The 12,646-nt window shown below is 35.9% G+C and overlaps 1 protein-coding gene across 1 annotated transcript in view; it reads left to right on the top strand.

Annotated features, from left to right (window-relative positions):
- kif13ba (kinesin family member 13Ba) overlaps nucleotides 1–12,646 on the top strand; it is a 36,623-nt gene that overhangs the window by 1,505 nt on the left and 22,472 nt on the right. Inside the window, exon 2 of the mRNA XM_077712809.1 lies at nucleotides 6,999–7,092. Within this exon, the coding sequence (XP_077568935.1) occupies nucleotides 6,999–7,092 (94 nt within the window). The remainder of the gene's footprint in view (nucleotides 1–6,998; nucleotides 7,093–12,646) is intronic.

Here is a 12,646-nt window from a genome sequence, read left to right as displayed (position 1 = left end):
CAGGGACTTTAATCCAATTCATTTAATCCATTTAAAATAAAACCTAAATATTATATCTGAAATCGAGGCAATATTGAGAGTGAAAGTTTAACAAAAACAAAAAATAGCACGACTGACCCATTTCAGGCTTGAAATTGTAGATTTTTAACCTTTATTTTAACATTTCCATATTCTTAACATCACAACATAAGTCCATCCATCCTTTTAATTATTCCCAACTACTGTACAGTGAGAATGTTTTTTCTTCCATAGTGGAAGTCGAAATAATTGGTTCCAGGGCGGAAGGGTGGCCTTGGTAAAATTCTGTGCTAGCTCTTGTTTTCATGACATTTTAACATCATTAATGGTAACACAACTGTAAGAGGAAGCTGGCCCATTTTGAGATGAAAAGAAAAATTGGTGCATTATGGGAACTAATCAGAATAACAAACCTGTCGCACAGGAAATTCAATTTGCTATTCCTCCCAAGTATGGCTTTGGTCTTGGGATTTCTGAGTCACAGTGCCAACTCAGCTCGTCCCACTCCACTGGGACCTGTGGCCCCAATGCCACAATATGTCAGCGTCCGATAGCCACCACTGTCTCTTAAATAGTCCAAAAGGAACATTTTTTGACAGAAGACTAATGTAAAATCATACAGTAGTTTTCCAAGTACTTGTTCATTTTTTTCTGTTATTACTCAAACTCATCAAAAAGAAACTAGTCCAGCACAACTTCTTTTTAAATTTTATTCTTTTGTATCCATTTTTTGACCGATTTATTCCCTGAAAAATAGGCTATTTTTGTAAGCTACAAAAAATGTCTTTAATTAATGAAAAAATTGAATTTTTAATCACTTCTGAAGTCACTAGTGGTGTATAAAAGTGTTTCTAAATATAGCGACCGAATTGCTTCTTTGACAGAACTGTTATAGAACCAAAAAAAAAAACATTAAATGATTTTAAATTGAGTGATTAAAATCCATTAAATGCAAACTTTAGTTACAGTAATGCCTCAAATATTGAGGTTAATGGGGTTAAAAGGGGTCACCCCTATTAAAAACAAATAAATAAATACAAATAAATTCTTCAGTGCTTGTCCTAGTAGTAAGCAGAAGACAGGGGAGTGGCTTAAGTTTTTGGCAGATTTCACATTTTTATGAACTAAAAAAAATGGCAGAAAAAAATGCAAAGTCGCGAATTCATGATAAGTGAAGTCGCGATAATCGAGGGATTACTGTACATATCATTAGATGTTATCATACTACATTTTGATATTAAGTGTATATACCATTTATTTTACTTTGAAATTCCTACCTGTCACTCAGGTACGGACTCCATTGAACACCCTTCAAATGCAATTAATTTACGTATTTTCTTTTCTGCAAACAGTGTCTAATTCAAAGGAAGGCAAACATGGTAGTAAATCGGCAGCAACAGCTGTTCGGGGCAGGACGGATGACACTTTTATCGCCTGCCGCGCCCCCCTTTTGTCTTCACGAAATCAAATTGGCCGATTCACGCTGTCGGGACTGGGACTGGCCAGCTGCCAATGAGGCCGTCACCAGTCACTGAGTCAATGCGTCTAGACATTCCCGTAGAGTTGCTCTCGTAGTCGTTGGTCTTAAATCGAGATACGTAGAAGCTATCATGGCGTTAGCTTAGCAGTAGCTCGGTTTGCACTTGTTGATTATGAGGGAATTAGAAATATCCATATTGAAATTTTGACCAGATTAGGGTTGTTCCAATCACATATTTTTGGATGGGATGCCGAGTCTTCTGATTTTGAGAATCTGTATGTATTAAGTTAGGTTGAAAAATTTTAATTGAGCTATCTCAACATTATAATCCAACATGAATGGCTAATTTTAAAGAAGCAGAAAAAATACACAAATAATTCTCACAAAAATAAGGTTGCATACAAATTTGTTTAAACAATGTAATTTACATAAATGAAATTACAGTGGAACCTTGAAAGGAATTAGAGAATTTACATATAAAGTACTGCTCTACTTACGGAATTTCAATTTACGAAAAAAGTTCTGGAACCAATTAAGTTTGTAAGTAGAGGTATGACTATATAGGGAATTATATTCCAGTGCAATCAATTGATCAAGTTTTTAATTTAATTTTTATGGTAGCGCTAATTTCAACTAGTCCAATTAAAACATAAAAGTAAAAAAAATAGAAAAATAAAAAATTCAAAGCAATTCAACCAGTTTTTTTGTCAACTCTAGAAACTAGTGTGAATATTGTTGTTTATTTTTTTTGTCTCCCACACCTGCACTTTATTGTCTGTGATTTTGGCGGAACCTGGGCTAATTAGCGACATTAGCCTACTTCACTAAAAGTGTACTGTTAGCCGCTGTTAGCTCAAATTAGCAGCTCTAGATTCGTGTTCTTTTTTACAATTTATTTTTCCAACAGAGACAACAAATTTTCTGCTCTTAGTCATACTTATGAATAAAGTGTGTGTACAACGTCTCAAATGGATAGGTTTTCACCCCCATTTTATAATAAAACATCTTCCAAAACATGTTTTAACGAGAATTACACATACATGACCTGACTACCCAAGAAGAATTGCATGTGGCAGGGGACTAAGCGGCTTACCAAGCGTGTTGTTGGCGGTGCAGCTGAAGGAAGTGGAAATAACTTTGGAAGCAGCAGTAGTTGCCACGTTTCCACCGCGCAACGCTTCGGACTTGAACAGAGCTTCTGTTTTCTAAATGTTGCGTGTTCTTCTTGAAAGAGAGGGAAAAAAACACAAACCACCTAAGTTGAAGAAGGCCTTCACGTGACCCTTAGTCATGCAAACTGATGTCACTGGTTCCAACTTATTGAGGAGTTAGCATCAAAATTAGCTTCTAGCCGTTTATAGTTGCATTATTTTTTGGACCATTTTTTTTCAGGTTTGAGAATTATGGGGATTATAATGTGAAGATATAAAAAACAGTACCGGAACACTGTGAAATTATTATACAGTAATCACTCGAATATTGTGGTAAATGTAGACCAGACATGGCCGCAATAATTTTATTTTCATTTTTTCCAAGTAACAAAAGTGGTTTCCGTTTGAGTTTCAGTGTGGCTTTTCAAATTTTTATGAACTTTAAAAAAATAGATACAATTATTTTTTTTCCAAAAATAATTTTAAAAAAAATTGCAGTAGTAAATTCGTGATAAGTGAAGATGTGATAATAAAAAAATATTTTTTTTAAAAGAATTAATAGCGGAAAAAAATGCAGTAGAGAATTTGTGTTAAGTTAAGACATGATAATGAAATTTAAAAAAATACTAATAATTCATAGCGGAAAAAAATTCTGTTGTGAATTTGGGATAAGTAAGGATATGATAATGAAATTAAAAAAATAAAAATTATTAATAGCGGGAAAAAATCACAGTTGTGAATTTGTGGTATGTGAAGACGTGATAATTGAGGGATTACTGTATTTAATTTTCAAGGTAAATACTTACCAAAAATAAAAGAACATAATAAAAAATATTCACTTTTGTTCAGAAATAGGAAAACTGATGGTATGTTGTAATTTAACTCTCCAGGTTTTTACATGTTGAGCATTAATTGCACTCATTGATGAGAATCTGCTCATTTATTCAAGGTTGAGGAACAGCAGTGCGGTGGTAAAGCGGGCAAAGCGGGACAAAGACAGGAAGGGAGGAAATATTTGCTCATGTTTTGTAAGAGTCTCCGTCTTCCCATTGACGGAGCTTTCAATGAACTGTGCCATGGCTGCTGAATCCAGTTTAAATGCATGTCTACTGTCATAATTTTAGACAAGTTTAAAGGACTTGGAGATGTATATTATTTTCCAATTTAAAATATAATTTTATTTAAAATTAATCAGAAGTTAACTTTGCATGCTTGGGATTAATTGCAATAATAAGTGTAATCAATTGACAGCAGTAATATATATGTACAGTAATCCCTCAATTATTGCTACTTCACTTATCGCATATTTACGACTTTGCGATTTTGTTTTTTGCTTTTTAAATGTTTAAGAAAATATTTTATTTATTTTTCTTTACTTCAGTCGACTTATTAGGGGAGAAATATATAAAGATGGGAGCACTTTCCTACTTTAAACTGTAATACCAATGCTCAGAAAATGATTATCACAAGACACAAAAAACAACTCCAAATTGCCTCCCCCACTCGACATGAAATCCTCCTATTTTTTTTAATAACCAATTTAGTAACCTATTAAAAAAGACATCTCCCTCTAAACTTGCTCAGGCAGGTTGATTTGCGAAACTTAACAGAAAGAAAATTGATTTAAAATTCTTACAGAATGAATCAAACATTGAATTCCAGAGGAAGGTGTGCTAAACAAGGGAGGGTGACGATTCCCGTTTGTCTTTCTTATCACTTCATATTTTACATTTAGGCTTAAAACATGAAAGTTTTAGCATTTTTTTTTAAATTTTTTTTACTCATTTTAAAGTTTTCCTACAATTTTTGGTGATGACCTTCCTAGTTCTCACGATTAAATGAACAGCTCAGGGTCGGGTCAACTGTGTGTCCTACTATATTGATTAACTTTGTGTGGAAAAAATGGCTAGTTGCTAGGTAGAAGGTCAATTTTAGTTTGTTAACCCTTTAACTGCCAAAAGCACTTTTTGGGGTGAAAATTAGGTCCTATGACAGGCCTAATTAGCAAAAATGCACCAAATGCTAAAAAATATTTTGACGTTAGCGTTGCAAACAAAAGAAAAATAATGTTTAGAGTCTGATAGGCGCCGCCATTTCTCGCTAGCTTGAAGAAATAACACCCAATTGTAAAACAGCTGTTTGAACGTAAACAAAAGAAGTTTGTGGACAAACATTGTAGTGGACTCCCAAAATGTTTCCCTTTTCAGGAAAAAAATATTCACAATAATTATAACAGGCCTAATTAGCAAAAATGCACCAAATGCTAAAAATGTTTTGACGTTAGCACTGTATACAAAAGAAAAATAATGTTTAGAGTTTGATAGGCTAACAGAAAGCTAATATATATGTTTAGATGGGAATTAGTCTCCAAAACATCAGAAAATTATGCAAAAACAGAAATAGAACCTTCATGTATTATAACCAAATGCAAAAAAAAGCTAAAATCCACCCAGCAAAGGGCCAGCAAAGTGTTAAATTGGCCTAAACGCGTATAAACAATCTGGGTTCATTGAAGAATCGGTCAGCCTCGCTAGAGAAACCCAGCCAAGGTTCCATTGTGTCTCTAATGGATTATTCAAAGCGATTATCTTGTGGTGATTTCCCCAGGAAAACACAAAAAACTGCAATTTTGTCTTACCGTAGTTAAATGTGCTCTGACTGGCCAGAAGCCAATAGCGTTGATACATGTGGTTGTAATGTTTACCATGTCAGAACATCCCAATATTTGTTAAGGCTGATTGAAGGTCTTGCGGTCGATCATTCAAATATAAGCCTTGATACCTGCGTAATGTGTATCTCATGCTGTTATTGCATCTAGAGATGTAATACACTTCCTGGTTGTACTGCTCACGTGACTTCCTTTTCGAATTTGTCTGTGAAGGGGACAACCTTTCAGAATGTGCAAGCCAGCAATATCTAGTATCTCAGAAATGTCCACGAGCAATGATTTTTCTTAAGATTTTTTCCTTCACAGTAACACATTTGTACTCCCTATTAAAACCATGAATATGGAGGTGAACATTGTGAATCAGGGCAGCTTATATGCGAGAAATTCTAAAATTCAAAAGATCACATTTGTACTCCCTATTAAAACCATGAATATGGAGGTGAAAATTGTGTATCAGAGGTGGCTTATACGCGAGAAATTCTAAAATTCAACGATTTAAAAGCAATTTTAAGGGAGCAGCTTATACGCGGAGGTGGCTAATATGCGACAAAATACAGTATTTACAAAACCGGACTGGCAAATTTTAAAAACATGCTTTGTACTTTAGTGTTAATCGAAGTGTAACAACGCTGGTGGAAGGTTTGTGTGTACGCCCTATCAAAACCATGAATATGGAGGTTAAAATTGTGTGTCAGGGGCGGCTTATACGAGGGAAATTGTCAAATTCAACCATTTTAAGGGTGCGGCTTATACGCAGAGGCGGCTAATATGTGAGAAAATACGGTAGCCAAAATTGCAATTGACTATTGTTGTCAACATTGACATGCAACATGCCACACATTGTTCGGATGTCATGTTCATGTTAGCGGGAATAGCATTAGGTGACGTCAGCAGATTCCGGCCATGAGTCGGCTTAACGTACTCCAGAACGATTCTGTAGTTATTCAGTTGAATTCTAACGTCCTCCTTACTAGTAACTACCTTCTCCAGTTATGCTCACCAAGTACCTAAACCTAATTTAGCGAAAACTAATGTGTAGAAAATGTGTGTAGCTTTTGGTGGGGGAAAGCTGACTAGTTTGCGGCACCGCTTCTCCATTTATTGGGGGAACAAAGACTGGTAAGAAGATAGAATAGAGTACATACACTACATGGGGGGACATGGCTCAGGACAAAGGCTGGTCAAACAGAAGCCTGTGTGACTGACTATGATAAGGAAAATGTGTTGGTTAATTAGTTCAACAAAATTACAACCCCCTTCCCAAGAATATATATTGACTAGAATGGTGCCCAGCCTTTTTTTCTATATAGTATTCATTTTTATTCACATCAACAGGATCTTTCATGTCTGATTACCGTATTTTCACGACTATAAGGCGCACATAAAAGTCTTAAAGTTCCTCCAAAATAGACAGGGCGCCTTATAATCCAGTGCGCTTTATATATGGAACAATACTAAAATTGTTATCATGATAAAGTTGAATAAATCAGCCAATAGGACAACTACTACTACTACTACTGTCTAAAAAAACTGTGTCTTGTTTGTTTAAAATACAGAAATAGTACTCGTTACTGACACTGCGGCTAAAAATACCATGCGCCGTATAGTCGTGAAAATATGGTATATACTTTGGAGCAATGGCTTATCTGAATACAATCACAATGTTCTATCCTGTCCACAGAAAAGGAATTAAACACCAAGTGTGTGGTGGAGATGGTGAAGAACCAGACCGTCCTCCATCCTGCACTGGCCAACCTGGGGAAAAGCGACCTAAGGTAGGATTATATCTTTCATTATTGGGTATTTTTATCCACTCCTACTAGATCAGGGATGGGCAAACTTTTGGGCCCGGGTGCCACATTGACTTTAAAATTTTAATAGATGGACCTGGTCAGCACTAGATAGGATACATATAAAAAAGTGCATCCGTTAACAGTACATATGAAACATAAACAAAAAGAAAGGACTAAAGTAGTAACATACTCATCACTCATCATTAAAGTAAAAGTATAAAGTACAGAGTAAAGTAAAAATTAATGTATTAAGAAATTATCAAATGTAATTTTAAAAAAAAGATAGAGGGGCTGTAAAACCTGAAAAACTAATAAGAGTTGACACAGTTACTGCCACTGGCTTCCGCGTGACAGCGCCATCTTGGAGAAAAATAAAATATGGACAACTTTGACGGGCCGGATTAAAAGGCCCAGCGGGCCTTATGTGGCCCGCGGGCTGTAGTTTTCCCATGTCTGTACTCGATATTTTTTTAATGTTTTTAATTGTGGTAGTCTTCAAATTCAACTCGGAATCTTTCCGGCCCTTTAACCGAGTTAGCCGTCATATATTTTTAACCCAAGACATGTCATATGACTTCAATAATATTAGAGAAAAACAGGTCTATTATTAAATATCCCTGATTCTAATTTACCCTCGTGCTGTGACTATTCCAGTATTCGCCCATTTTTTGTCTCGGTTACACTCTGTAGGCGTATTTGATTAATTTTACAACCAAACCGCAAAAAAAAAAAAAAAAACCTTAAGGGGACAAAGTTTATTCAACACTCCATCTTTATTGAGCCGGCTAAATCAACAGCATGAAAAAAAAAGGATCTGGTGGCCCGTGGAGAGGACTGAAAAAAAGGCTTCAGCCCGGAAGAAAGACAGAGGCCAGACAATTGCACATAAAAAAAAAAAAAAAAAGATGGACTCCACTCAGCTTGTCTTCCTCCGCCGGCTTCCTCCCTTTTTTCTCAGGTTTTTGGTTTCCGAGGTAACAAGACACGGGCGGGTGGGAGTCCGTTTAGGTTCACCGTGGGTCGTCCTGGCGTTGGAAGTCCGCGGGTTCATTCACTGCAGCATCTGTCGACTATAAACTTTCCCCCGGTGACTTTTATATGGAGTTTGGAACAAGAGCGTGGCTGCAGATTCGTCGGGCCGCCCGTGGCGGAGACAAAATGTGTAGGGAAGGGTGAGAGAGCTTGTATTGGTGGCACAGATGCATGGATGGAATTTGCATAAAGGAAGGAAAAGGCCTTTACTCAGCGTTTACTCAAGTGAGGAGGAAGTGGCTTTTTGAGCGGAGATGTCGCAGGTGCGAGGACAGCTGTGGTCCCAAGAATTCTTTGGTCAGAAAAAAGTGCTGATATGATATTTTCAAGATTTTTTTTACATTTTTTTTTTCATAAAAAGTGAAGTCAAAATTCAACAATTGGCGTCCTCAAAACAAACACAAAAAACATGGAAAAACACTTGTTTGTGGTCCGAGAAAATAAATTATGAGTGCTAACTTTCTGTTTTATGAACAAATTTAAATGTAGATTATAGATATTTAGGGGATATTTCCTGTTTTTACCCTTTATTGCAATTTTTTTACTCCAAATTTTTTTTCCTTGTTTTTTGTTCAAAAAGCATTTTTAAAATCTGTTTTAGATCTATAACAAACTGAATATTTATAGATATTTAGGGAATATTTCCTGTTTTTGCCCTTTTTAAATCAATAATTGCAATTTTTTTATAATCCGAAATTGTATTTTTTAGTTTTGTTTTTTGTTCAAAAAGCATTTTGCATTTTTTTGATATCTATAACAAACTGAATATTTAAGGCTTTTGATCGAGTTATTTTTTTCCTATTTTTAAAAAAAAAGTAAAAATATTATATCTACTTACAAAATTAATTGGTTCCAAGACTTGTTTCGTAACTTGAACATTTCGTAAGTAGATGCGTACTTTATATCTAAATACGCTAATTTGTTCCACGGTCCTCAAACAACTACCAACTAAACCCTTTAAAATTGGTCAATTTTGCATGAAAGATGTGAGGAAACACAAAAATTAGAGAAAATTACAGAAAAATAATTTATTATTGTCTTAAAATAATTAAAGCATATGAAAATGTGCCAGGCCCCACTAAAATATCTCCCTCCGCGACCATCATAGACTAATTTCGCCACGCAAAGTTTTTTTTTGCAAGGCCTAAAGCTGCAACTAAGCGTTGATTCCCACTCTGCGAGTTGATTCTAACAAACTGGGTTACTAGTAGCTGATGACTGGTTCCGTGGCCGGCAGTAAGTGCATTAGCACATTAGCACAGATTTGTTTGTTTTGGACTCAGAGTGCAACATTCTGCCCGGTTTGTGCACTCTCGCCAACAGATGCCAGAGTAAAAAAATGTTACCCAAATTTTGCTGCCTATTTGATCGCGTGCTGTTTAGCTTGGCGTTTCAGTCTTCCCATTGGGATCAGTAATGCATAATTAAACTAGCAGCTGAAGCACAATCAAGTTGAAGTACTCTAGTTATTTGATTGATGACCATTTGTCAGATTAAGTCTTAGCTACTTTGTAATATCGTCAAATAAGATATCATTATCCTAAGAATTCATATTATAATACCGGTGGTTTACACCCACACTGGCCAGGTCATATGCCAATTTTAAGGCAAACACTAGCCTAAATCATTGATTAATTTCCACCTAGAGATAAGTTAAAATATTCAATTAACTTTAAAAAATATTCTTTCTGTGATATTGGGAGAAGCAGAGTATCTTAAGAAAACCCACGCAAGCACAGGGACAACAGTGTGTTAGCCTACATCCGTTTATCCCCTCAAATACTCTTCAAGAAACTTGCATGGGAGCTGGAGTTGCGACTATTTTTAACTCCACTTGCCTCTCAGTCAAAAGCTCAAGTTATTTTTAAATCATCTGAAGCCTTTCTTATCAGACAGTCTGCACAATCCACTCAAATAGCCAAAAGCAAAAACTGTCATTTGCTAGAGGGCATCTAGCAATGACTGCCTCCCCTTCTTTAGAAACAAACAATTACCATATTTTCTCGCATATAAGCCATATTTGTAACTAAAAAAATTGATGACTGAATCCCGGGTACGGCTTATATGCGCATAAATTAGACTTGACATGCACACAACTACAAAGACAGAACGCTTTAATGCAATAATGCGGCTGATACTGTCATTTATTTCAAAATAGAGAAAAGATAAACAAATAAAACGCTAAACAAAGTGTATTTGGACGTCTATGAATGTAATTCAAGAAAATGTATCTAACATAAATCGTGAAAAAACTCACTTGTCCCTGCTATTGCTCGCTCAGGAAGCCACCATCTTACCAAAGGATGCCAAACTAGACCGCTACGGACCCACTTCCTGGTTGTACTGCTCACATGACTTCCTTTTTGAATTTGTCTCCATGCAGACAACACCTTTTTAGAATATGCAATCCAGCAATCGATTCATACAGTATCTCAGAAATATATTTTTCTTAAGATTTTCCCTTCAAAATAAAACATTTGTACTCCCTATTAAAACCATGAATATAGAGATGAACATTGTCAATCAAGGGGTGGCTTATACGAGAGAAATTGTCAATTTCAACAATTTTAAGTGTACGGTAGGGGTGTCAAAGTCCCTTTGGTCTGCGGGCCGAATACAGCTTAATTTGAGATCAAGCGGGCCGGACCAGTAAACTCATTGCAAAATGACATAGAACTAACAATAAGCCCACTTTTTTCCCTTGTATTAGTCACTAATACTACTAATTAGTGCAAATAATGAGTAAATTATCAAAATGTTTATCAAAAGAATTTTCCTTTTACATTATGAACAATATAATGTGAACAAGACAATAACATAAGAACATAAATAAATGTCAATTCATGTTGTCTGCACGTACTAAAACACTGCTCCCCTAGCGGATAATACAAGAACTACAATTTTGAAAGAAAACATATTTTTTTTTATACAATGCAGCTTTCTCCCCCGGGCCGTACCAAACCACCAGACGGGCCGCATGTTTGACACCCCTGGTGTACGGCTTATACGCAGGGTGCGGCTTATATGCGAGTAAATACACTATGTATAAAATTAGCATTATGATCACGTCTAGCATAGCACAATTTTCCCTTTTGTGTGTCTGCAGCCCATCTTTGACTAGCGACCCTTCTTAGTCGAAATGGATAGAATGGATTAGCACGAATGAGTTAATGTCCACGCTTTGGGTTTAACATTCCAGTCTCAGTCCTCCCCTAGCCTCTACTTCTCATTCCACCCCACGCAGCCGTGGATGGTACAGTCCCAGCTAAAGGGGGGGTTGAAAGAACAATGCAAGAACGATGGCGGAAGGGGGGGTGGAAGCAGCCATGCATTAAGATATTTTCCTAAATGACAGTGATGAGAGTAGAGGAGCAAGCCCGAAGCCTTTCCGTGGCTCCCCCCTGGAGCAACTAATTCTCACCGCCCAATTTAAATTGGGGCTTTCCCCTCATTAATGGACGGCCAAGAAGCGAGACGAGTCTTCTTTAAGCGGCGTCTTCTTCAAAGCTGCCGCGACAGCTGTCATCACAGCGAATGTCAGAAACCTGCCACGTGCCTAAAGGCCAGCACTACAACAACAACAATGTCGCTCTTTTGTCTACCCAATTTCAATGGAGCTATAGCAACATTACAACTGTATTTAAAAAAAATAGGGAAATTAATCATATATTCATTTTTTTCAGTTGTGTAGCATCAAAATTAAGCATCTAAACTAATTGTATTTTTTTGCATAGGTGATCATTAAAATTGGTCTCCCAATATAATTTGACATTTACTTATTTTTACTGCAAGTTTTGCTTAATAATGTCAATGATAATATAGACATTATAAAATAGGCTGTTTTTTGCATTGTGTTTATGGATAATTTTATTGTTGAGTTAGCTCATTAACGGCTAAAATGGGTTGGATGTTTCTTACCATTAATGGCAGCTTATGAGTTAATACCTAAAAATCTAAACCGATATTGTTATTGTTTTTTTTAATCTGATTCCGATCCCTGCAAAACCTCGATTTCCAATAATTTTCAATCCAAATTATGACCCTATTACCATCCCTAATACATAAAAAGCAGGAGACTACATGGAAATAATGACAATATATGGTTGTATTTAAAAAGCTAAATAGAAAAATACATAGTAAGAAAATATCAAATTATTTCGATGTTTTATTACGTAATATAATTAAAAATATAAAAAAAGGATGCAATCATTAAAATCAATGAATCTAGTATCAGAATACTTGATTCCAGTAATAGTACTACAAAAATGACTAATATTGGACACAAGCCAAAATCCTGAATATCAGCCATGGCAGTAATCAGTTAATCTCAATCCATGAGCCTATTTTTTTACACATTTTCATGTCAATTTACTGTTGCTCCATTTGAATTACAGTTCTAATTTGCATTGACTCTCTGCCCATCTGGCCGACATTTTCTTCCTGGTGCCAACAATGCACAGATGGACCGAGCAGGATGTTTAATTTTAAATCAACGGCTGGTAAG

This window comes from Stigmatopora nigra, chromosome 3 (assembly GCF_051989575.1).
Source record: "Stigmatopora nigra isolate UIUO_SnigA chromosome 3, RoL_Snig_1.1, whole genome shotgun sequence".
Lineage (NCBI taxonomy): Eukaryota > Metazoa > Chordata > Actinopteri > Syngnathiformes > Syngnathidae > Stigmatopora > Stigmatopora nigra.
The sequence above is the reverse complement of the archived record's forward strand: the minus strand, read 5'-3'. Positions and strand labels throughout refer to the sequence as shown.